Below are 27,166 nucleotides of genomic sequence, written 5' to 3'. Positions count from 1 at the left end.
ACCCCCTCACACACCCTCACAATCACACCCCCTCACCACCCTCACAGCCCCTCACCCCCCTCACCCTCACACCCCCTCACCCACCCTCACCCACCCTCGCACCCCCTCACTCACCCTCACACACCCTCACCAGCATAGCATAACAAAACACAGCATAGCATAAAAAACACAGCATTGCATAACAAAACAAAGCATAGGATAGAAAAACAAAACATAGCATAGCATAACAAAACAAAACATAGCATAGCAAAACACAACAAAGCGTAGCATAGCATAACAAAACATAGCATAGCATAACAAAACATAGCATAACAAAACATAGGAAAACACAACAAAACATAGCATAACAAAGCACACCAAAACATAGCATACATAACCAAACATAGTATAGCAAAGCATAGCAAAACGTAGCATAGCATAACAAAACTACATAGCATAGCATAACAAAACAAAGCTTAGCATAGCACAGCATAACAAAGCATAGCATAACAAAACATAGCAAAACAAAGCATAGCATAATGAAACACAACAAAACATAGCATAACAAATCCTAGCATAGCATAACAAAGCATAGCATAGCAAAACACAACAAAACATAGCATAGCATAACAAAACATAGCATAGCATAAGAAAACCAAGCATAGGATAGCAAAACTAAACATAGCATAGCATAAGAAAACCAAGCATATGATAGCAAAACAAAACATAGCATAACATAACAAAACATAGCATAACAAAACACAACAAAACAGCATAACAAAACACAACAAAACATAGCATAACAAAACACAACAACACATAGCATAACAAAACACAACAAAAGCATAACAAAGCACACCAAAACATGGCATACATAACCAAACATAGTATAGCAAAGCATAGCAAAACGTAGCAAAGCATAACAAAACAACATAGCATAGCGTAACAACACAACATAGCATAACAAAACAAAGCTTAGCAAAGCACAGCATAACAAAGCATAGCATAGCATAACAAAACATAGCAAAACAAAGCATAGCGTAATAAAACACAACGAAACATAGCATAGCATAACAAATCATAGCATAGCATAGCAAAACACAACAAAACAGCATAACATAACAAAACACAACAAAACATAGCACAGCATAACAAAACCAAGCATAGGATAGCAAAACTAAACATAGCATAGCATAACAAAACAAAGCATAGGATAGCAAAACAAAACATAGCATAACAAAACATAACATAACATAAAACATAGCATAACAAAACACAACAACACATAGCATAACAAAACACAACAAAACATAGCATAGCTTAAGAAAACACAACAAAACATAGCAAAACAAAACATATAATAGCATAGAAAAATGTTCGAGAAAATAATACAGCGCCAGCTGAGTGAATGTATCGAAAAAAACTAGATATTACATGAGACGCAATCTGGCTTTCGTCCAGGCTTTAGCACGGAGACAGCACTAATTGAGGTGGCAGAGTCAGTAAGGTGGTCGATGGATGCAGGAAGCTCAGCGATGCTGGTACTCCTGGATCTGTCGGCCGCCTTTGACACGGTTGATCACGCCAGGCTCTTGATGAGACTGGCTGAGACAGGCATCTGTGACAAATCACTGAGGTGGTTACATTCGTATCTGTCTCAGAGAACACAGAAGGTGGCACTAGGGAATGTCTATTCAACACCCAAAGTCATCAGCTGTGGCGTTCCGCAAGGGTCGGCACTCAGCCCCCTCTTGTTCAACATCTACCTCACTCCTCTCTTTGCGTTGATTGCCAACTGGGTTGTCAAGGCAATCTCTTATGCCGATGACACCCAGTTGGTATTTCCGTACTCAGAGGTGTCGCAGGACTCCTTCTCGAACTTTAAGGGCTGTCTCCGTGATGTGGCCTGTTGGATGAACGCGAACAAATTAAAACTTAACGCCAATAAAACGGATGTGATCTTTTTTGGTAAAGGCCCCCCTCCTCCCTCAGAGCTATGGTGGCCAGCGGAGATGGGCCAAGCGCCTTCACCTAGCCTCGCGGCAACAAATCTGGGAGTGAGGTGGGATGACAGCCTGTCCTTTACCTCGCATATTCAACAGGTAGTCGGTTGTTGTCTGAGTAAGCTGAGGAATCTCCGTAAGATCCTGAGACTTCTCCCTGTGAGTTGTCGGAAAACAGTAATCCATGCCACAGTAACATCTAGGCTGGATTACGCTAATGGACTTTATCTGGGCTTACCTAAATACCTGATTCAAAAACTTCAGTTGGTCCAAAATACGGCTGCGAGACTGTTATTGCGGATTCATTTTAAACATTCAGTCTCTCCGTATTTGCGATCACTGCACTGGCTGCCAGTTGCTAACAGAATCAAATTTAAGGCACTTACGTTGGCCTTTTAGATCTCTGTTTGGCACCTGTCCTAAGTACTTGAAAATCCGGCTCCCGAGATATGTCCAGGCCCGTGCGCTTCGTTCCAATTGCCGTGTTCAACTTGTCGTCCCACGAGCAAAAAAGGCTCGATTGGGAGGTCGAACTTTTTCGGCAAATGTCACAACGTTATGGAACACCTTGCCCCCAGCAATTCAGCAAGCCCCCTCTGAACTTTGCTTCAAACGGTTGTTAAAGACCTGGCTCTTTACCCAACCACGCTAAGCTCCCTTGTTTCAGCCCTCCAGGTCAACTGTGTTCTTCCTAGCGCCGGGACACCTCCTCGTGAGGTAGCTGTTTGCGCTTTACAAAATGCTGTATTATTATTATTATTATTATTATAGCAAAACATAGCATAGCATACAAAACACAATAAAACATAGCACAGCAAAACAAAGCATAGCATAATAAAACACAACATAGCATAGCATAACAAAACATAGCAAAGCATAACAAAGCATGGGATAGCAAAAAAAAGGATAGGATAGCAAAACATAGCATAGCATAACAAAACGTAGCATAGCATAACAAAATACAGCATAGCATAACAAATCAAAGCATAGGATAGTAAAACATAGCATAGCATAACAAAACAAAACATAGCATAACAAAACAAAACATAGGATAGCAAAACAAAACATAGCATAGCATACAGCATTACTCAGCACCACCACAGCATCACTCAGGGAAACATCACTATGCGCTACCAGAGCATGACTGAACGCCACAGCATCACTCGTTCGCCACCACATCACTCAGCGCTATCACAGCATCAATCTGTGCAACCATTCAACAACAACTGGTTCAAGTATGGTCTCTCAAAGTTTCAAGCTTTATTACAAATGTAACAAAAAGATGTTAACATTTCACTTCTGTTCTTCGATTTTCGTCACAATAAAATACACTGAACATAATCTTCACAAAAGTTATTTACAAAAGTTTAAGCTATTGCCATTATAAATTAATATAACTTTTAATTAAGTATTAATTATTAAAAAAAAATAAAAAGCCATTGTTATTTGTAATATCAATACATGTAAGTCACGTAATTACAACACATATTGCATTACAAATGCTATAGGTGTCACATTTGCGAAAGTTATAACTATTGGCATTGTAATTGACAAAGCTATTAATTTCGCTATTTTCAAAAACAAAATATAAATACAAAATGTGTCATTTTCAATACCAATAGCTCAAACTTTCCTAATGCGAGACCTATTGCATTGCAAATGCTTGTTGTGAAATGGCGGGAGGAGATCCTCAACTGTTAGGACCGTAGGAGGGTGACACCGTTGGGGGGGTGAGGTGCTATTCCGCCATTCTGCGGACAGCAGTGTGATGTGTCGGCCTGGCTAGGCCGCTGGTTGGGTGGGGCCGTGAGGCACCAGGCAGTTTGGCTGTACGATAAGGACTGGGTAACACATTTGACTGATTGTTAGTGTTGAATACACTGTTGTGGGGGTTTCGAGGGAGGGTGGCAGCTATGGGGCGGAGTCCTGTGTCTTCAGGCCACGGTTGGACTGTGAGAAGAAGGTGCTACAGCCTCAGGGTGTGGGGGGGCTGTTTCTACATTTTTGTATTATTGTTATTCTTCTTTGTTGGGGATGTTTTTATGCCGGGTCATGAGAGTTTGCGGGGGGATGTGAGGGACATCTGACGATACGCCTCATAGTTCGTTCCCTGTCTCCCCCGGGGGCCCTAGGTGCCTAGTAATTGCTACTTATGGAAGGCGATCAGCAGGCTTACAAACGTATAATGTGGAATGTTAGGGGCTTAACAACAGAATTAAGTGGATACGGAGAGCAACCTATCTACGGCGATACAGGATAAGTGTCGCCTTTTTACAGGAGACGCATCTCTGGGGGGATTGCCTGAAAAATGTCCAGAGGAGGTGGAGGGGCCAGTTTTTTGCGACCTCCTATTCGGGGTTCGCCAGGGGGGCGCTGGTGTGGGTGGCACCAGGGGTCCCGTTCAAAATGCTGAAATGTTGTCCAGACTCCGAAGAAAAAAATGTATTCTGAGCCCGCTGACGCTCTGCAATCTCCGGAGGCCCATCTCGCCGAAGTGGACCTGCCCTGCCTGGACCCAGAGAGCCACGAGTCCCTAGAGGCTACTTTCCGGGAAGAAGAGGTAAAAGCGACGATCGCACACTTGAAGACGGCCAAATCCCAGGCGCGGACGGCCTGGCGGTGGAGCTATACATGGAATTTGGGGGAACCCTGATTCCTCGGCTCCTGGATATAGTTCTGGAGGCTGGGGAGACAGGTATACTGCCGGCCTCCATGTGTGAAGCACTGATTGTGATGATCCCCAAGCCGGGGAAGGATCCCTTGCTTCCGGCCTCTAATAGGCCGATATCAATGCTCAATGTCGACTTCAAAATTATAAGTCAGGTTTGGCGAACAGACTGCTTCCGTATCTTCGACAATTGGTACATGACAGCCAGTCTGGTTTTATTCCAGGCAGGAATAAGCTTCTGAATATACGTCGCCTGGCCCACGTGATGCAGTCCCTAAAGGGGGGAGCTGAGCAGAATTCCCTGGTATTCCTGGACATCGAACAGGCATTCGATTTGCTCACATGGGAATATCTATGGCAGGTACTGTTAAAAAATGGGGATCGGCAAGGGGTTTATGAACTGGGTAAAAATCCTCTATACTAGGCCGGTGGCGAGGGTCCGTACGGGATGTTATGTCTCAGATGCCATTCCAGTGGCCAGGGGAACACGGCAGGGGTGTCCACTTTCCCCCCTGCTGTTCGCCCTGGCGATGGAGCCATTGGCGGGCCATCTTCCTGGAGTTCTCCAGGGGAGGGGAATTAAGGTTGGAGCCGTGGAACATGTTATTTCACTGTACGCAGGAGACGTGCTGATTTACCTGCGGGAGCCAACATATTCACTCCCGCTACTGATTGCGGCTTTGGGCATATTTGCTGAGGTCTCTGACTGTATGTCAACAAGACCAAATCCCAACTATACCTGTTGGGGTCTGAGACTGAACGGTGGGGAGTCCAACTCCCTAAGATAGGGATCCCCTGGGTGCCTGATGTGTTGCGCTACCTGGGGATCTGGATAAGTAGGGACAGGGACGTTTTTTACCAGCATAATATGGGGAGGCTCCTCAGAGGTCTTCGGTGCAGTATTGATTTCTGGATTTCGCTCCCACTTTCAATGATGGGGAAGATTGCCCTTATGAAAATGGTGATATTGCCCCGATGTCTCTACACAATGCAAGGCTCCTTCTTCGAACTCCCAAGAACTTTATTATTTTGCGTCCCAATTACATCCGAGTGCCACTTTTATGGCACTCGGATGGTCACCAGAGGCAGGGCCCTCCACTGGGTGGTTTGTTGGCGGCCATCTGGGCTAGGGTGTTTAAAAGAATTATCAAAGTGAAGCGGAGGTTGATTTTTGGCTGATGCCACCTTTCGCGCGTAATGAGTGCGTCATGTCCACTGATAAATGGAAGGCAGGAGGCTGTCTTATGCTGTCGGATCTGTACCCAGAACAGCGGTTCAGTACGTACCAGAAAGCAGTGGAATTCTTTGAACTAAGTCCAGGGCAATTCCTACAGTACGCTAAGATAGCAGAAACGGCACGACAGCTATGGCATACGTTCCCGTACGCCCCGGAGGACTCCCACACCCTGGTCACGATGATTACCTTGGCGGGTGGGTGGAAGCTTGTCACACACCTGTGTAGGGCTCTAAGGGAGGACAGGAAGGGTGCACCTCTTAGGGTGGAGGGTAGATGGCAGGAAGTGAGCCAGCAGGAGATAACGCCACGGGAATGGGAGAAGATTCATGAAGGGGTCCGCAAGGTGGCTGTCTCCAATAGATTTAAACAGATTCAATACAATATGATCCATATGACGTATCTATCACTCAAACGCCTACACAACATTGACAGTTCAAGGAACCCGAGTTGCCCCAGATGCCACTATGGCCAGGCAGATTCCGCACACATGGTTTGGTCGTGCCCGACGATACAGGGATTTTGGGTAGCAATCCTAGAGGACCTGCACAGGATAAGGGGGTGGAGGGTGGCTTTGGAAGTACGCACTTGCATCCTAGGATTCATTCCCCGAGACCCTAAAGGCAAAACCAGTCGGAAATTCCTAGTATTAAGACTGGTGACAGGCAGGCGACGAATAGCAATCCACTGGCTGACGCAGCAGGGGCCACAACCAGCACGCTGGAAAAAGGACCTGCAGGAACAGGCATTGGCGGAGATGGGGCACATGCGTAGTACTAGGAGGGATGCCAAGCTCCCAGAGGTGTTACAGGCATTGGGGGGGGGGGGGGGTCAATGGTCCAAGAGATAGAGGGGAATGCCCCTGGTTCTACACAGATGACGACCATGGGAGATAGTCTGGAGGGAACGGAGCCTCCCCAGGCAGAGGGAGGGAAGGGAGGATGCCCCGACTTGAATGTTGGCTAACTGGACCTTGTGTTGGGTGGACCCGGTGGGGGAAGGGGGTTTTGAGGGGGGGGTTTGTTTACAAGTTATAAACAATAATAACATGATTCATGCGAATGATGCTTTCACTGTTTGATTGGTTTGATGGGCGCCCCAGAGTCCACCCGTGGTGGTTCGGTAACCCAGGACGGGGAATGTATTACTTATTGTATGGGGTGGTCCATGTGATGTACCTGTTTCCATGTGAAAAGTATGCTAAGAAAATTGCAATAAAGAAAGTTATTAAAAAAAAAAAGAGTCTGCATTCCTCAGTTCACGAAGACACTTAAATATACACGGCGCACTTCAAAAATACCCTCCCAAAGACTTATACAAAGTACCATAATCACTAATCTATTTGCCAGCATGTCTTTGACCTGTCTTTTACATCTTCCCTACTCAGCAACTACTAACAGTGTTGAGTGTACCCAAATGCAAAGCCAAAACCAGTTCCATATCAAAGTTGAAAGTCTCACCATATTAATGAAAGCATGCGTACATCTGTCTGTGCCTTTTCGTAATGGCATCATACAACTAGACATATACCAGTGTTTTATAGGTATTGTATCTTCCGATGCATTACACGTGTGAAAATACATGTAGAAATATACACATACCGCAACAAAGTCACACTGCTACGACAAACACTCGGACAATGTATAATAGGCCGGTATGTTAGTTTCAGATATGTGCCTCTTTTTGTATAGCAAAGGAAGGCAATTAGAACTTTTTCTCTCCTGTTCAGGTAGTACCAGCAGGCCAGTTAGGGTTAAACTGATATTTGTCGAAGCAGATAGGCCTCTGTTACCTTCCTTTAACAAACGGGGAAGAAGAAAGCGCTGAGGGGGTGAAGGAGGAGGGGGTCAAGGGACGTTACATTCCAAGTCTCTCGATATGTAGGACCCTCTACTGTACACAGATTCTGCATGGCCACCGAGCCTAACAATTACCTTCACTTATATTCACGTATAGTTCACCAGGATAAACCAATCCATGCACACAGTTAATGTACAATAGGCCAGGATATATGTTGAAACTCTGTGCTGCTTTTTTCTCTAGCATAGAATGCAATTGGGACTTTCTCTTTGATGTTCAGGTGGTACCACCAGCCCAGTGAGGGGCCCAGTAATTTTTTTCAAAGTCAATACACCTCTGTTACCTTCCTTTTACATGCGAGGAGGTGGTGGAAGCATTGTGGGGGAGGTGAGGGGGTCAAGGGACATGTCATTTCGAGTCTCTCAACCTGCCAGCCTTCTAATGTCTGCAGATTCTGCATGGGCAGAGAGTCTGACAGTTACCTTCACTTTAATTCAAATGTAGCTCACCAGTGTGAATGGTCCGAGCACAACGTCTGCACGAAACATTTCCATTTCTTTTTCATCTCCCTCAAGTTAATAAAACATGCCTCTTCTAAACACCCCACTACTGTGCAGTATTTTCCGATAAGGCACAATCTGCAAATGTGCGCCATTTCCTTTACATTGCCTGGGTCAATTTTGGAACCCAAATCAACCCTACCTCACTCTCAAAACCATGCACTCCTTTCAACATGAAAAACAGCACTCCTTCTTTTTCAAACACACCTAAATGTATATGAGGTACTTCAACCATACCTTTCCAAAGAGTCAGCCAAAGTACCCAAGTAATCAGTAATACCTCTACCAGCATTTCTTAAACCTCACTTTTGTTTGCACGTCGACTGTTCAGCAACTACTCACAGTCTATGTACATTTTGTAACAAATGTGAAACAGCACACTTCTGTAATAAAGTTATTTGAAAAAAATATATATTTTCAAACTGAAATGTATAACTCCAAAGACTTAACCACTTCTACACAATATATAACAGACCTTATACATTTGTAACTCACCTCTGTAGTTGTTATGCAGATTTCACATTTCAAAAACACATGCAATATTTTCTTTCTGCCACAATAAATGTAATGGAGCACTCTCATCAAGGACAAAATCAGTAATGGCAAACTTTCCCTCTCTTTCCGCACAGAATTAGATGCAAGTAACAAATCAAAATTGTTCCTTCATTATTTCAAATTGCGAAACACATTTCTGTTGGTTACTCATATTAACCCCATCTAACTCTCATCTAAAACTCCCCAAACTGGTTCTCTTATTTTGTGGATTGGAGATTCCCCCACACTGTTGCATCACCATAGACCAAATTGTGAACAACACACTTCTTCTAGACATACTGCTGGTTTTGAAAAACAAACTTTAATAGCTTATCAATTGTAATTAAATTTGCATTTCATATTTTAATACCACTGTTGTTTCTACTCCTCCCTCAATCTCCTTATTGCCAGTTTCCATATCAAGAGTTTCTGCAACATTCAACAGCAGGTGCAGGTCACAAGTTCACCATATTTCACTCCAACAGTTTCTACAACATTCAACAGCAGTTGCAGGTCACAAGTTCACCATATTTTTTAAGTTCAGAACAATACCTTCCAAATGCAGTAGCAGATGAGGTTGACTTCTGCACGTCTGATTGTTTCCTATGAAGTGTACGTTTCAACTTTTTTTAATTAACCAATCGGAAACATACTTTTTGACAAAAGTAACATGCACCCTAGTTTTCGGTGCACAATGTTGTTCATCAGCCAATAAGTTATCAGGCTTCTCAAAAAAAAGCTTCTTCTCCACCTTTCAACATATCTCTCAATATACCAACGGACTACATTAGCTACAGACATCTTTTGATTCCTTCCGGCCATACCTTCAAAATGCTTACAGTGTGGATCTTAGGACACAGCTATGTTTTCTGGTGCAAAGGTATGCTGAACACAGACGTATTGACAAAGACCTATCTTTACAAAAGGAGGACATTAAATGGTTTGCACAGAGAGGATTAAAGTGGCACCAATTGTTGCCTTTGGGTAAAACCTCTTTGCATCTCCAACCTCCTGACCTCATGATTGTGTACTGTGGTGGCAATGATCTAGGTACATTGACCAGGGTTGAGCTGGAAATGCTAATGAAGGATACCTTTGCACAATTGATGTTGCTCTGTCTCAAACTGTCTTTGATACTCGACTATATGCCAAAGATAGAACTGGAAATGGTCATATTAATTCTGCCCTCCGATTGAGAAAGCTAGGAAGAATGTCAATAAAGATGTTTCTGCTTACTTCAGAGATCATAGAATGGGGTCCATCTACAACAATAATCTACACTTTGATATGGACCTTCGGACTCCCTGTGGCACCCCTGAGCACCCTAGGGGGGTCACTGTGTTCCTGCCCTGCCCTTTTCTTCTTTTTTCACCCTTTTCCTCCTACTTGTTTCAACTGAGTCACAAGATGGCTGTCAACACTTCCTAGTTTGAAGTGTTGGCAGCCAATCAGAGGCAAGCTTGTGCTTGGGAGGGCTCAGGCAATCAGATCTCACAATTCTCAAATATTGATATCTTAAAATCTTTAAATATCTCAAAAACTACTGAGCGGATTTACGCCATTTAATTAACAGCGTGCTTTCTGGACCAAGAGCTATCTCTCTGTGAAATTTAGTGTACTTCCGTTCAGCTGTTCGGACTGTAGCAGTGTCTTACGTTTCCTATGGAAATTAACATTTATTTATTTATTTAGAAGCTTATAAAGCGAGCGGCTACCCCCAACAGGGGTGTCCCGGCGCTACGGACTGAAGAGCAACATGGACATCTTGTAGGCTAGAGGTTGGAAAACAGCCAGGTCTTCAAGCTGCGCCTGAACAAGGATTCAGTTTTCGTCAGCGGCAGACTTAATGGTAAGTTATTCCAGAGTTAAACGGTGACAACAGCAAATGCTCTGCCCCCATCCTGGAACGGCAAAAACGGGGAGAGCGAAGAAGACGGAGGTGATTAGATCTGAGAGCTCAGGCAGAGTGAACAGGCTTTAGCCTACGTCTGAGATATGCCGGCCTCTGGCCATTCAAAGCTCTGAAAGCCAGGACCAAGGCTTCAAACTGGATGCGATAGGGCACAGGCAACCGGTGAAGTTTCATCAGATGAGGGGTTATTGAGTGGCAGTAAGGGATGTTGCACATCAGCCTAGCAGCGGAATTCTGTACAATCTGCAACCTATTGATCAGATAGGCTGGAGGTCCCACATAAAGGATCTTGGAATAATCCAAATGAGAAGTAATAAGGGCATGAATGACAGTCCTACGCGAATCCAGAGGGAGGAAAAGGCGAATTTTGCAAATCATGCGAAGTTTGCCAAAACAAGCGGAAGTAACCTTATTGATTTGAGTCTTACATGACAGTTAATTGTCGACTTGGAAACCCATATTTCCTGCTGATTTTACAGGTATCGGTGGAGGGTTGAGCTCAGACATGAAGAAAACGTGTTTTGGGGCTCTCCCTTTTTTTCTGGGCCCCCACTTGACGAAGCGCCTTGAAACTTTCAGGACAGGAGCTGTTCTGAGTGGATAATTTGTTTTGAAAATTTCGCTGAGATTTGTCCAAAAATGCCAAAGATATTGGCAAAAGAATAGAAATTTTTCCTTTGGAAACTAGATTCTAACTTTAACAACCTTCAAGCGGCCGCCAGTAGGTAATTTATATATATATACATTGACAAAGGCTTAATGCTGAAATGCGTTTGTTTTGAAGATTGAATTGTAATAAATCCGTAAGTGCGATTTAACCAACTAGCCGATATATATATATATATATATATATTTTATTTTTATTTTTTATATATGCATTCCTTTTCCCCGCAGGGCTCCCTCGTGCACTCCCGGATATCAATCAGCATTTAGACAACAACATTGTAGTTCCGATTCTTTTATTCATTCCAGCCCAGCCAGCAGCAAACTCTGAGTTTGAAGAGCTGCTTGTGTGGGTGGCACAACCAGTGCTACATACCCACTAGCAGCATTGATTACAGGACCTGGGCACACACACTGCACTGTCCTAGGGGACTGACTAGTAAATCAAATATGCCAATCATGGAAACACCAATCCATAACACAATTTACACAGAGAACATATGTACTTTTCACTAATCAGCAGTGGTAGACGTATCCAACAAAAATAGGTCAGGGAAAAATAGGAGGAAGAAGCAAAGAGCTTGAGGATAACCCTGCTAAAAGTGCAATTTCCAACAGTGAGCAGTTAGAAAGAAAACGTAATGAAATGCAAAGAGAGTTAGCTAAAGCTCAGTTTAAAAATAAATAATTCAAAAGAGAGTTGGAACTGTACCAAGCATCATTTATTTTCCCAGGCTGTTTATATAGCCAGAGTGAGTCACAAGTGAATAATGTGCAGGTTAATTTACAAAGCTAACAGGAGGTTTCAATTAATTTGTTTGAGGACTTTCATCAGCCAGAAATTCATGGTATTTTGGTTCCAATTGAAGCTTTCAAAGTAATGTTGACTCAAGAAAATGAATCAGTTTCATGCACGCAGCTTTGACTGTAAAGTGGAGTAAAATTAACCAATCAGCCTGTTAGAACTGGCAATTATTGGTTGCAGCTACAAATCAGACTGGTCAGTGAATGACAAACCTTGCTTTACATGGAGATACGTTATTTGGAAAAAAGAAATAATGACAAATGTTATTTTTAAACTTGACACTGTCTCTAAATGGGGAGAAAAGCTGCAATGTGCTTTTAAATATGCAAAATATATTATGCAATGTATTTCAGCCGTGTGGCCAATAAAGAAAGGAGACATTGAGTTACATGTGACAGATCAGGGGCAGTGTGCCACTTGGAGTATGTGGGAAAAACAAGGAAAGAAGAGGGTGCACTTGGACTTTTGGACTGAAACATTGTCAAATGCTGGAGAATGTTTTCCTCCCTTTGAAAACAGTTGCTGTTTGTTAGATTTGGGGGTCTCTAGTGGGCAGAGGTAGTTACCTTTGTCCAAATAGGGACCCTTGCGTCTAGTCAGGGTAAGGGGGTACACTCAGGGCTTAATTTGAGCCGGAGCTTGCCGGTGCTCAGCACCGGCACTTAATTATGGGGGCCGGGTCTATCACTCGGCATTAAGTGCACCTGTTCTCCTGCCTCATTTTGATTTTTTAAAGTCGTGCGTGTCTCTGTCTGCGCACTGACTGGTGGTGACTCTGGCAGGCACACACAGAGTGTGGCTGTGTGGCGCTGCTGTGTATTACTGTCACTGTTGCCATCTGACTGACCAGGTCGTCGACGTCGATGATGCATGCTTGCAGCATACAGCTGAGCTGCCCTGCTCTCTGCTCCGGGTCCCACCAGTTACTTAAGAACAAATTAATTCCACTCCCCGGCCGCGGCGCGGATCAGGGCCCCAGTGGGCGGGAGTCCAGGACTTGTTGTTTTCGTAAATTGTAACTTTTGTTACTTGTTGCAGGGGCCAGGGGCAGGCACTGGGCAGGGCTTTGCTGCGGGGGTTGGGGCTGTGCGCGCCAGAGGAAGTGACGCGTGCGCAGATTGCATGCAATTGAATACATTGCACGCGCATTTTCTCTGCCCGCCCCTGCATAACCGCACGTCCGCACCTCTTCCCTCGCCCGCCCAAAGTTGCTGGTGGGGGACACGACTCGGAGTTGGGAGCGGCCGGCGACTGCGAGTGCTCACTGCTCAGCAGGTGAGGGCGACCTGGGTGCGAGCGAGGCAGGGCAGGGGGCCTGGCAGTGGGGTGAGATTGAACCGTGAACGTGATTAATTTACTGGTGGTGGCCAGACCAGTGAGTCAGGTTTTTTAAATCATACTGTGATTGGTCGACCCGACCGTCTACCTACCACTGCTACTCAGCAGCGCCTGGAGGCAGGGACAAGATGGCCTGGGCCCTGGGGGTAGGCCGGCGCCGGCCGAATTTCCGAAATAAGGCAGGCAGCTGAGGCAGGTGAGGCGAGGCGAGGCGAGGCAGGGCTGGCAGGGCCTGGGGGCGGCGGGGGCCGCAGGCGCAGGATTACGTTTTTTTTAAAATTAATTATCATTGTGGTTGGGAGGGTTATCATTACATTATTACACACATACATTTATTATCACATGAAGATTGGCCTGGAGTCTGACGGAGGCTGGGAATGATAGGCGGCGTAGGCCTGGCCGGCAGACATCATGAATTAACAAAAAAATCTGCGCAGTTGAGGCCTACAGAATAGATTAACTTTTTTATGTTCGACGTGACGGTCACACTGCTTAAATGTTGTTTTGTTTCTGATGCCCTGGCTTAGGCTAGTTTGATCATCACGAATCGATGGGATGAACCACAATCATGTTTAGTGTGCACTGTGCACTTAGTCACTGCCTGGCTATTTGTTACGCAGTTGTGGGCTGCCTGTAATCAGTAGAGGATGCAGGCCCAGGGCAGGATTCGGTTTCGTTTTCAGGCCGGGCACGCTCATAAAATTGTGGGGGTTCGGGTTGGGGCTGTGCCAGGCAAGCTGCAGCGTGCGCAAATCTTCTACTTCTTACTTGTTAGTTGTTACACTACATTAAGGGCTGGTTTTAAGCAATGGATAATAAATCTGCGCAGGTGAGGCCTACAGATTAACTTTTTTATGTTCGGACGTCACACACACTGCTTAAATGTTGTTGTTTCTAATGCCCTGCCTGGCATAGGCTAGTTGTTTAATCATCACGAATCGATGCACGATCAGGTTTGTTGTTGGCTTGTTGTGTGCACTCACTGGCTATTTGTTGCGCAGTTGCGGGCTGCCTGGGTCAAATCAGTACAGGTTGCAGGCCCAGGGCAGGATTCGGTTTCGTTTTCAGGGCAGGCCGGGCACGATCAAGAAAATCTGTGGGGGTTCGGCCTGGGGCTGTGCCAGGCAAGTTGCAACGTGCGCAAATATTCTGATTGACTTACACTACTACATTAAGGGCTGTTTTTTTTTTTAAGCAAATAGCACTGGATAATAAATCTGCGCAGGTGAGGCCTACAGATTAACTTTTTTTATGTTCGGAAGTCACACTGCTTAAATGTTGTTTCTGATGCCCTGGCTTTAGGCTAGTTTGATCATCACAAATCAATGCACAATCATGTTTGTTGTTGCCAGCAGTATGCACTCACTGGCTATTTGTTGCGCAGTTGCAGGCTGCCTGGAAGTGGAATCAGTACAGGATGATTTTGGTGCTAATAACCCCCCATGACCTCCTCCAGTCCTGTCAATACAGGTGCCTTTTTACAAGAGAGTTAGTGGACTCAGAGCCAGAATTGCCTGCTAAGGGCAGATGTATCATGTATGAGATTACCTGGAAGAGCTGCAAGTCTCATAAGAGCCGCCCTCATCATCAAACATAAGAGGAGTTGGTATTAAGGGGAAGTAATAGAGTTTGGGCCCGGGGTTAAATAAGGGGAAGTAATATAGTGTGATGATCTTGCTTGCAAAGAAACCAATGGCAATCCGTCACCTGAGCAGGCTCTGCACCAAGAAGTGATGTTGGTATACGAGTTGAGATGTGCATGAGGGCATGGGAGCCTGGCCAATAACTTGTCAGGGGCTCGTCTTGCAATGACGCAAATGCAGAGCCACCTTCTTGTGCTACAGCAGGAATCATATACAACCCCTTACCTTACCCAAGTAATAAACAACCTTGAAACTAATTACCCTTGAAGGCAGCACAATTTTGCCACTGAGCTGGCCTTAAAAGAAACGCACCTTAACGATCTCAGCAATATATAATGCACTTTCCCGTACTGTTACTGCAAGGAGAAAGAGACCGCACTATCCTCAACACAATGTGGCACCAGCTCAGTAAGGCCAACGTATGCTGCCTATGCTGTCCTTTATATGCTCTCAGGGAGAAAGCATGAGGCAAAGCAGCTGGTGCCGAGTTCCTGGGCTCCAGTAATATTCAGGCAAAAATTAAAATGTCAAGATAACTGGCGATTAATCGTCTACCTGGAGAAAGCCAGCCAGGAGCTTTGTGTAGGGGAAGCTGTGACTGCTTGAAAGGCAGGTAGTACAGGCCAGGGTTATATACCTGTTGCAAATAACGTTTACCATGCAGATGAAAAAGTTCATATCATGTAAAATAGATCAGTGTGTTACTGCTTCTGTCGAAAAGATCCTTTTGTTACTTGCAGTTTGTAAGTTAAAATGCTACAATAGAACAGCAAGCTATTAACTAGTCTGTCTGTCATCAAAGAGCTGCATGCAAACGGCAAGTTATATATTACAGCTATATGTTTTTTGGGCTAATCTTTCTTTATCCTAATCTTGCAAAAAGGGTCTAATGTGGGTAGAAATCACTTCTTATTGAAGGGAACCCCTAACAATGCTGGTATGTTTTGAATTCTGCATTTGGGCTTTTTCAGACTTTGAACTCCTAAACTATATTGCCTACAATGACAATCATGGATGACATGTGACTCCTATACCTTGTAGTCCTGTCTGATGTAACATCCCCTCTATACTGAGTTACACACATAGGATTGTATTTATGCAATGTGTGAATGATGCAAAGTGCTCTGACACCTTAAACTGGTATGAGAGGCGCTATTAAATGAAATTAATGTAAGAAACTGGGTACTCCGCTACATAATGCTCCCAAACAGGGCGTTACATGTCGGTGATTGTTCAACAACTTTGAGCAAAGTTTTTAATTTTTAGGACACCAATGTTTTGGTGAAAATGTACTGTATTTTGCTCCGGAGACAAACTATTTCTCTAGTGTAGCCTGCAACGAAACTGTAGTCCAAATTATCTAGAGTATTTTAGGACTTTGTTTCTCACTCCCAAATGTCATTACATTGAAGTTTACGTTTTCAAATGAGTAACTTTAATGTGGTAAATAAGTCTGCACAGGTGCTCAAGTCCCAACATAGATGTAAAGTTATCCCTCATTGATACAGACCTAATAGCTGTTGCAGGAAGCTCAATAAAGAACCCCTGCCAGCCAGCACAGCATCTCTGGGAGAGGCTTGAGTTGAGATAGCTTGCAGTTTAACTCTCTTAGCATTTAGCACAGGCCTACATGCTGCCTGCAAAGTGCCCTTGAGGCCTTACCTAACCCAAGGCACAGATCTGCTTACTGGATCATCTGAGTAAGTCCGTTTTCCCCATTTCGAAGAATGCCAGCTCACCTCGCCAGCCCATTCCTGAGATTGCCTTAAGTTAAAGTGCTAAGCCCTAGGGCTCACTTTGCTTGAAAGACCTATGTCAAGCCATCTTGAATCGTTACAGCTGTTTCGTTGAGCTACTATGCCAATGCCAGTATGCCTACATAGATATCATTAACAAATAACAACTACCAATGTCTGGTAGCTATTCAACTGTCCAAAGCATCAGCTGATATGCAGGAATTCTACCTCAGCACTGGATAGAGCAGGAAGTTGAGGTAGTTGGGGTGGTGAGTTTAGTATTGTGGAAAGCTTTGGTTCATACAGTTGAGTACACCAACACCACTCAACAAGAAGTGGGCTTCTAAATGATCTACTGCAACATACCACACACTCGCCACCTCTGCCGGAATGAGCAAGGCTCATTTGCTGTGTTTGTCCTTAGTGTAAGTTTGGGTTTTTCACAATCTTATGACTTCTTCAGAGATGTAACATTGAGGGCAGCACCAACACTCTAGAAATTGTTCCAGCACCACTGGCTTGGGTGCCTTTCTTTGACATTTTCATGCTTTGTCGCTTGAGTGCCTTTGTGTGATGTTTCTATTCTTTCTGGCTTGGTTGGTTGACTTTGTGTGACATTTCCATAATTTCTTTCCGGGCTGCCTTTGTGTGATGTTTCCACGATTTCTGGCCTGAGGCTTGGTGCCTTTGTCTGACGTTTCCATGATTTCTAGCCTGGGTGCCTTTGTGTGACATTTCCATGATTTCTGGCCTGGATGCCTTTGTCTGGCGTTTCTATGATTTCTGGCCTGGGTGCCTTTGTCTGACATTTCCAAGTTGTGAGATTACCATGATTTCTGGCCTTGGTGGCTATGCAGGTCCTCATTTAGGTGTACAATTTACTATGCTTTGAAAGTTGATACGGCTAAATATGTTGTGCATCATTTTAGTTTTTTCTTTTCAAAAAAATGTTCTTGAGGGGAGAATGACCCCCATGCAAACATCTCTAGCAGTCATTAAGCTTGCTTGCTATGCACTGTATGGGGGCTGGTCAAACAAAACTTGCCAGGGCTGCTTTGGGTTCCCATTCTGGCCTTGAGTGTCAATTAATGAATACTTTTTGTGAATCACAGTGTGTAACTAACTTTGCACACTTCCACCTTACCCTGCTTTAGTTGTCATACTACTGCTACAGGAAGCCAAAGCTTAAAAGTGAGGCAAACTTTAAAGACTTTGTGCCTCTTTTCAGTGAGTGCTGCAGGGCAGGCAGGCGTATGAATTGGAAAAGGTCTGAATTTGGGTGGGCAAACCCGGCAAAGTAAGATCCATTTGGATTATAATTGTAGTCAGTTGTAGTAGATGGTAATATATGTGCAGATGCATAAATTTCTTTGGAGCAAACTGCAAAAAAAAAATAATTGTGCATGTAATTACTTAGATGAATTGACATCACACTTCGCACATGTCTAGCATGTTTTATTTCACTTTGCTTCCCTAGAATGTCACACAGTGGGCAGAAGAAGATTTCAAGCTACTTCACAAAATTTAAGCCCAAAGACGATGGGGAGTGTACTAATAAAGTAGCTAAAAAAGACCATGTACTTCCGGTGGATGAAGGGAACAACACAGAAGATGAAGTGCAAGAGAAGGCACTAGATGAGAGGGACACCCCTACTAGCAGCAGCGTTATCACACCTACAGAAGAAAAGACACAAGAAAGTCCTCTCCGAGATGACCAGTATCATGCTGTGGAGATTGCTACTGAGACAGAGGAAACTCCAAGCACTAGCAAACAATTTGACACATTATCGCTGAAACCACATTCAGACACAGTTTTTAGGAAAGGCATTCTTCCTAAAGGTTGGAAACATGATCAAAAGATATATTTCCAACGCAAGCATCCGTGGTTAATTGTTAAAGGCCCTAACCTTGGCTGTTCTGTGTGTCGCCAAGTCCGTGATCTTGGTGCTGAGAAATCCAGGGGAATGAAATTGTCCAAAGAATGGACTGACTCTACTGTGAAGGCATATGGCACAAATCTAAAACAACAGCAAAAATCATTGAGAAAAAAGATTGGAGAACATGCACAAAGCAAGGCTCATGTTGCAACTTTAAAAATCTTAGAAAATGCAAAAAAAGATTCTTTATTGCAAGTAACTGCAAAAGCTCAATCTTTACAAATGTCATCAACATCCAGAATATTCTGTGTAGCTTATAAGGAAGCAAAGCGGAACAGACCAGCGTATGGTTTTGAAACAGAGATAGACTGCCACCAGTTAAATGGACTGGATATGGGTCGAATTTTGCACTCCAATGTAGCTTGCTCAAACATACAACGCCACATATCCTCAGAAATGAAGAGGAAGATATTTGCTCAAATTATTGAACTTTCCCCAAAAATAAGTATTTTACTAGATGAAGGCACTGCGTTAAATAGGAAAAGTTCTTTAATTGTGTACATGCGAATGCAGCTACCTGGCATGGACTCCCCAGCTAATATTTTTATTGACCTCATTGAGCTGAGTGATTTGTCAGCTGACGGCATAGTAAGTAGTTTACTGTCTGCTCTAAAAAAAGATCCTATTAATATAAGTGAGGACTTTCTCTCCAAATGCCTGGTTTCAGTTGCCTGTGATGGAGCTTCAGTGATGTTTGGCCGTCACAGTGGTGTTGTAAAGAAATTGCAAGAAAAAATCTCTCCCAATATTGTAGCCTGGCACTGCTCAGCACATCGCCTGGAACTTGCCGTTCATGATGTCATGAAAGATATTGGCGCTACAAATCACTTCAAAAACTTACTCGACAAGCTATATTCTTTGTTTGCCACATCTGTTAAAAACCGTTTGGAGCTAAAGGAGTGGGCAGAAGTTCTTGACATTCAGCTCTGCAGAATAGGTAGAGTGTTAGATACTCGTTGGGTTGCATCAAGCTTTAGAACAGTAGAAGCTGTTTGGAATGCTTATCCTGCTCTCTACAAGCATTTTACTAGTGCAGCTGTTGATGCTTCCCGTGACAGTTCTAATCGAAATATGTACACCGGCCTAGGAAGGCGATTATCATCTATCCAATTTGTTGCTAATCTTGGCCTCATGTATGATGCTCTTCAGGAGTTATCAGAGTTATCACTCGAGTTACAGAAACGTGATTCTACAATCATTGATGCCCATCGAGCTATTTGTCGGCAAATAGCAGTGTTTGAGGCAATGGTAGACCGGCAAGGAAAGCATTTCTCACAGTGTAAAAAGGCAATGGAAGAAAATATATTCCAGGGTGTGATGCTGCACAAAGGAAAGACCACTGACAAAATCATTGAACAGGGACAGTTTTTTCGTAGCCTTGCAGAAAATCTGAGAAATCGTTTGTTGTCTATAGGCGGTACTAATTCTGCTGACAAAAAGGCTGACTATGAGACACTGATTAACGAAGTGAAAGTTTTATACAAACAGTACTGGCCTGATGAGCTACCTGTTCTTTATGGTGAAAGTGACATTGAGTCTCTGTGTAAAAGATTCAACATTGCCAGCCGAGAAACCATACGTGCGTACAGAGAGTATAAAGAATCTGGAGGAAAAGAAATTAAAAGGCAGTTCAAGGAGCTTTTGATGGCTTTGCACACTATTGCTATCAGTACTGCAGAATATGAGCGGGGCTTTTCTCAAATGAATCTTATTTGCACATCTACAAGAGCATCATTGCTGACTGAAACAATATCTTCTTTATTGTTTTTAAATCTTGTTGGTTCACCATTTAAGAGATTCAATCCAATCCCCTATGTTCAGTCATGGCTTGCAAAAGGACGGAGAGCAGCTGATGACACTAGGAGTAAAGCAAGGAAAGAGGAGGATTTGGAATGCACAAATGATTTAGACTGTGTGTGGGCTTTTCTAGAAAAATAGATGCTAGCCCAGTCTAACTGAAAAATGGGTCATTGCAATATTTTAAAAAAGTTAGGCTTTACTGGAATTTTGGGGAAATTTAATTGTTGTGTACTTTATATAGGTTATTTATTTGCATTGATTGACAGTGTCAATTTATTTAATATTTTCTTATAGCTGTCTCTTGGTTTGGATGTTATATTTATTATATTTTATATAATATATTTTGTTTTTATAAGACTTACCTTGCTTTTTCATTTTAGAACATATTTATTTGTATTTATATGCTTTATGTTACATTATTTTGTCTTTATAGGTTTAGATTTTGTATGGCACTGACTATGGCCATTTTGCACTAATAGCTATGAGTCTGACTTGCAATACTGTGAAATTCAAACTGCCTCGTCATTATCTATTCCTTTGGCCTAGGTAGCTCTAGGTCCTATTGGTGGAGATTACATTTTGCTAAGCTTTCTGGTAAGATACAATTCTTGAATTAAAAAGTCATATTTGGAATATATGCCTCTTTTCTAATCTGTTGTGTCTGTGTGATACAGAACTGCATAGTTCCATATTTTATTTAACTAATCTGTGTCTAATAAATGCACATATATCCCCCAGGGTCTAAGCTATAGTAACAAGCCCACTTGGTAATCCTCTTTTTTCAATTGTTTCTCTAACAAAATACTCTAGTGTACTGAATAACCACATACCCCTTCGGCCACTGGAAGTGCCATGATGACTGACTAATTCAAGTACATTGCATGATGTTATTCACTTTCTCCGTTTAGAGTGTTTTAACAACATTTTGGTTTATTTTGGCACATAAGCTATGTAAAAGTTGTACCTTAGAACTCATAGACTGTTAAAAATGGCATACCCTACCCCAGTATTGTCCTTTCTCACCAAATCAGCACATACAGCACTGAAATGGTCCCTTTTCAATGCATTAGTGATTTAGCTAATTTATTACAACATTGTGCTTTAAATGCACTTTTGAGTTAATCTTTTTCAAAATGTTCACAAGGCAAGGGACCCTCCTATCAAAACCTTACTATGAGGAAGGCTCCCTTGCTGAAATTTCGGATCAGCCAGATATATATATTACCTCTAACTTTTAGCAGAGCCAGTTGAAAATGTGGGTGGAGCCAATATAGTAAGTGGGTGGAACCAGTGGATGAAGTGGGTGGAGCCAGAGAAAAGTAGGTGTGGCCTCTGACAAACATTTGAGCACCTGCACTTCATATTTTACAAATTAAGCACTGGGTACACTCCTAAAATAACCCCTGCTCACCCCCTTGGTAGCTTGGCATGCTCACCCCCTTGGTAGCTTGGCATGAGCAGACAGGCTTATCTCAGCGGCAGTGTGTAAAGCATTTGTGAACACATACAGTAACCCGGTCACAACACTACAGATGGACACCACACAAGTTCTAGTATAAAAATACTCATTTTTATATAAACTTAACACAAGACCACAAACAACAAAAATCCACAATACTGTACTTTAAAAAGGTTAGAAATAGCTTAAATCTCTTCAGATGTAAAATGCAGCACTTTAAATTCAATGTGCCTTTGGATGCGTAAAGCTAAGTGTTGCAAGGAAGGTGATACGTCCGTTCCTCAAACGCAAGAACGGTGATGCATCGGGTCCCTACTGATGCGTAGAGGATGCATTGGTTCTTGTCGGCATGGGGAGGTGGTGCGTCGGTTTCTTTCTGCGCTTCCGTGGCGATGCGTCCCGCAGCGCGGTCATGCGATGAAGATCCGGTGCAATGAAACAAAAATGGCAGCTTCTCCTTGATGTGACACAATGAGTGTAAGCCCGATGGCCATACGGCGACTCAACAATTCTTCTGAGCCGTGACAGGCCCTGCGACACGCTTCCCGGTGATACGGCGGCATCTGATGCGATATTGATCACTTCTCCGGCGATGCGAGGCGCTTCGGCAAAGATGCGATAGCTGCAGCATTGGGACGCTTTCCCAGCGATGCGAGAACGGCGGCTGCAGCAGAGACACGCTTCTCCAATGATGCAGCAGCACCTGGTGCAACGTCGATCCTCTTCTCCAGCGATGCAAGGCACTTTCGCGTTGTGAAGCGACAAAGGCAGTGGCGGCGACACGCTTCTTCTTCGCGAGTCGCGCTTCCATCTCCTTCAGACACGCAGTCCCTCAGAAAGCCCAACACAACTGCAGGCACATCCAAAATACCTCTTGGGGAGCTGGTGGGTGAAGTCTGTTGTCCCTGAGACTTCAGCAGGAGGCAAGCTCCATCTCAAGCCTTTGTGCTACTTTCATTCAACTTGTGAAGTATCTCCAAAGTCCTTTCTTCTCTCTTTGGCAGTCAGGCAACCACTACAGGCCAATCTTTCATGCTTAGGGATAGTCCGTCCTCAGTCTCACTGGTTCCTCTCCTCAGCAAAAGGTTTCTTCTTGTTTCCCAAAAGTGATCTGAAGTTCTGGGGTCTGGGTCCCCCCTTTTATACTCATTTACTCTTTGTTCCTTGAAGGCAGAGAGGCCTTTGCCTAGTCCAAACCAGTTCTGGTCAGTCCTGGGGCACTTTGTTGACAAGACTCCTTCTCTCCTTTCACAGTGCAGGCCAGGGACATCAGACGCACCTCAGGAGGTGGAGCCAGCATTGTGGAGGGAAGGCACAGCCCTATTCAGGTCCCAGGTGCAACTCCTCCCTCCCATCAGCATGAAGATCTCTCTATTCATCCCTGCGCTGACTCACCCTGTCCCCTGGAACCCTCCAGCCATACTCCAGACAAGGAATACACAACCTAGCAGAGGCAGGCTTGGATGGTTAGACAAGAAAATGCCTACTTTCTAAAAGTGGTATTTTCAAACACAGAATGTTAAAATCAACTTCACCAAAAGATGTATTTTATCATTCTGAGTTTAGGCACACTAAACACAAATTTCTACCTAGTTCCCTGAGTCAATTAGGATTATAAGATGTAATAATCAAACTGCCCATTGTGGCCTATGGGGAATAGGTAGCCTTACCATAGTGAAAAATGAAAATGGCTGTCATTCACTATTAGGACATGCCACACAGATCAGAGCATGTCCTACCTTTTACCTACAATGCACCCTGCCCTTGGGCCTACCATAGGGGTGACTAATATGCAGAAAAGGGAAGGTTTAGTGACCGGCAAGTGGGTACACTTTCCCAGTGAGCATGGCAGTACCAGACTGCACACAGGCTCTGCAATGGCAGAACTGATACACACTTTTACAGGCTGCTTCTGTGGGTGGCACAACCAGTGCTGCAAGCCCACCAGCAGCATTTGGTTTACAAGCCCTGGGCACACTCAGTGCACTGTACTAGGGTCTGACAAGTAAACCAAACCAGCCAATCATGGAATCACTAATCCATACATCAATTTACCATAGGCAGCACTTGCATTGTGGCACTGGATAGCAGTAGCACAGTGCCCAAAGCATCTATAACCAGAAAAAACACATAAGCAAACAGCAAAAAATCGAAGGGAGACCCACACCAAGGTGCCAGGTCTAACACTGTTGAGTTGTGCTCCGATAGACACAGGGCAGACACAGTTGCTTTTGAGTTGTGCTCTGATAGATACAGGGTAGACTCATTTGCTTTTGACTTGTGCTCTGATAGACAGGTTAGACACAGTTGCTTTTAAGTTGTGCTGTGACAGATTGTAGTGACCGGACATTTTGTCCTATTTCTGAGAGATGGTGACTTTAGTCTACTACCATCTTAGTATAGTGGATAGATGCCTATTTTCGGCCTATTCTTAGGGTTAGCCTATTGACTTTGGCATAATAATATGTCCTTTTATCATTTTTGGGCCTGAAGGCCTATATTAGAGGGTAGATCCTTTATTCCAGATACTATATTACCTATTTGTAGGGCTTGCTTAAGTATTTAGATAGAGCTATGCGTCTCTTTCATCTTTTTCGGGCCTACAGGGCCCAAACGAGAGAGACTCCATTTTCTTTCCTGCCTCGGCTGCTCGAGGCGCTAGTAGGTCAAGAGTGATGTTTTAGTTATGAGCTGTTGTTCACTGGAGAGGAACCGGTAAGAGCTGGCCCATATCTGAGGAATGTAAGCAGAGCTCGGGTTTTCGACGAAACAACAGTTGGCCACTGTGGGAGTGTCGGAGGCCTGGAGACTAGTACAGGAATCTGGTGGGCAGCAGGTTACTGTCTGGAACTTTCCATGAACGAGGAGCTCTTTATATTATCGAGGTGTAGAGAGGAGAGGCAGGCTGATGACAGTTAGCAGATGCAGTCGAAAGTTGAAGTTTGGCGCGATCGAACGCTGATGATCTTTTGGAGAGACTGAAGCTACATCGTGAGTCAGTCCGTTAGAGCAGTTGGAGATGGTTAAACGTCGGAGTTAGAACAATCAGAGTGAAGAAGGTAGTAGAATAGATGGTTTCCAGAGCGGTTGAAACTATAACATTAGATTGAAGTCTGGAGGTGAAGACAGTTCGTGGGAGAGAGGAAGCCAGTGCAAAGTAATCGGTGCAGAGCTGAGAAACAGAGAAGAAGACGAGAGAAGGGTTCCAGTGCTTTGAAGGAGCATAGCGGTGCAGACGTGTATCCGTGGGTGCAGAGTAGAATTATAAGGTGAAGTCTGTCCTGCTATTGTAGCACACAAATATACTAACTCTTTCCTTTACTTTTCAGGCTATGCTTAGACTGTTAGATAGTATTGTAACTTTATAATGTTTTCTTTGTCTGTTATTGTGTAATAAAGGGACACCAGTTTGTAATGAACATATATATTTGAGTATTGTTTCTATGATAAAGCTAACCTTTCTTTACAGCCAGGTGCCAGAGTATGGAAGGATGGGCGATTCCCTTCCTACAGGTAACTGATGCGGGAGATTGATGTGAGTTTTATGTCAAGGAATAATTCTTAAGTGTAACAATTTGGCAGTTCTTGTGTGAGAGGATCGTATCGCCTATCTATCACATGAGGGATAATAATTCATATAAGGTAGAAGATACTCCCAGTAAATATTAGGTACTCAGAAACTTCCCCTATAGAGAGAGAGACCAGAAGGTATTAATAGGACAGTGAGATCGCTCAAGATAGGGCGTTAATGAGAACACCAATTGGGATTGGTGTGTAGTGAGATCGCTCAAGACAGGGCGTTAGTGAGAACACCAATTGTGGTTGGTGTGGTATAGTGAGCTGCTCTCCAATATGAAGGGGAGGGTAGAATAGTCCGGGCCAGATTGTTGCGGGCTATAAAGTGAGATCATAGGATGAGATATGGAATTCCATAGTTATTAGTGACTATTCTTAGTAATCCCTTAGATCTAGCAGTATTTTTGATGGCATAAGCTTGTATATTGCAAATTCCCTATTCCCGGGTAACCTCTTAGCAGCTATGGAACGTCCAGCTCCAGTGCTGAACGTTCCATTGCGCAGGTGAGGTTCGAACGTCCAACGGCCGACGGCAGCACTCCTGAGGTAGTGGTGCCGTCGGCCGTTGGAATAGGCGCAATACCTAAGAGGGTAAGTTTTCAGGGACTGTTGTAAATAGGGTTCGGGAAGGGATGGTGTTACGTTTTGGCCGGGTTGGTTGTATCTGAGTGAGTGGGTAATTCTTGGTCCGAGAATCCGGTCATTATATTTGGCGTCACGAACCGTTTACGAAAGCCTTGTAGTGCGTATTGTTATCTTGTTGGTTTGCGCTCGGCGTGTGCGGAGGTTCTTTTTGTATATTTTTGTTTATTTCTGTATATATATCTACTTTTGGTACCATGTTTTTGAGAAAGTCAAAATCTACTCTTAAATTGCCAATTGAAATTCCCAAATGGGAATGGACGCCTTATGAGGCGCTAGCTCATGAATGGGCTGATTGTACTGGTTTGAATGAGAGCTGGAATTCTTGTCTGGAAACAGCGGATCCGGCTCAGGTGATTGCTTGCTTACAGAAAGTGCAGACTGTGAAGGGCGAGGAGCTTCCTATATTAGGACGGAGAAGTTGGATTTTGTTGTATGAGTACAGGCTTGTACATGAGAAGTTTGTGAAGTTGCAGCGTCAATGCAAAGAATTTGAAGATCAGTTTGTTGAGACGCAGAATGCTTGCACTCTTTTAAGATGTCAGAATAAATTGCTTGCTGACAAATTTGATACATACCAGACTATTGCGGAAAGAGCTGCTGTTCGAATTACTAAATACAAATACAGACATCGACTTGGTCGAGTCAGTAAAAGGAAAGTGCGTTTGGTTGTGGCGAAAGCAGGGCTCGATTGGAACCCTTATGAGTGGGATGGTAATATCTGGGACTCGAATGAGTCTGGCTCCTCGGCTGATGAGAATGAGAGGCGTGCACCTTCTCGTACTGAACGTCACTGTAAATCTTGTGCTTCTTGTACATCTGACGATCGGTGTAAATGTGAAGATCGCGCGGAGGTTTCTGCACATCCTGTCTTTCG

The 27,166-nt window shown here is 43.8% G+C and overlaps 2 protein-coding genes across 2 annotated transcripts in view; one reads left to right on the top strand and one right to left on the bottom strand.

Annotated features, from left to right (window-relative positions):
- LOC147712585 (AMP deaminase 1-like) overlaps window positions 1-27,166 on the bottom strand; it is a 2,876,771-nt gene that overhangs the window by 2,714,990 nt on the left and 134,615 nt on the right. The window lies entirely within an intron of this gene.
- Window positions 18,354-20,750, top strand: LOC147712586 (E3 SUMO-protein ligase KIAA1586-like). Its single transcript, XM_086919280.1, has one exon. The coding sequence runs from the start codon at window positions 18,354-18,356 to the stop codon at window positions 20,748-20,750; it is 2,397 nt and encodes a 798-aa protein (XP_086775406.1).

Source organism: Lissotriton vulgaris, chromosome 5, assembly GCF_964263255.1.
Source record: "Lissotriton vulgaris chromosome 5, aLisVul1.2, whole genome shotgun sequence".
Classification (NCBI taxonomy): Eukaryota; Metazoa; Chordata; class Amphibia; order Caudata; family Salamandridae; genus Lissotriton; species Lissotriton vulgaris.
This window is presented reverse-complemented; position numbering and strand designations above follow the sequence as displayed.

Bases quoted from the DNA above. Each gene is read 5' to 3' on its own strand.
- LOC147712586 (XM_086919280.1), top strand. From the start codon at position 18,354: ATGTCACACAGTGGGCAGAAGAAGATTTCAAGCTACTTCACAAAATTT.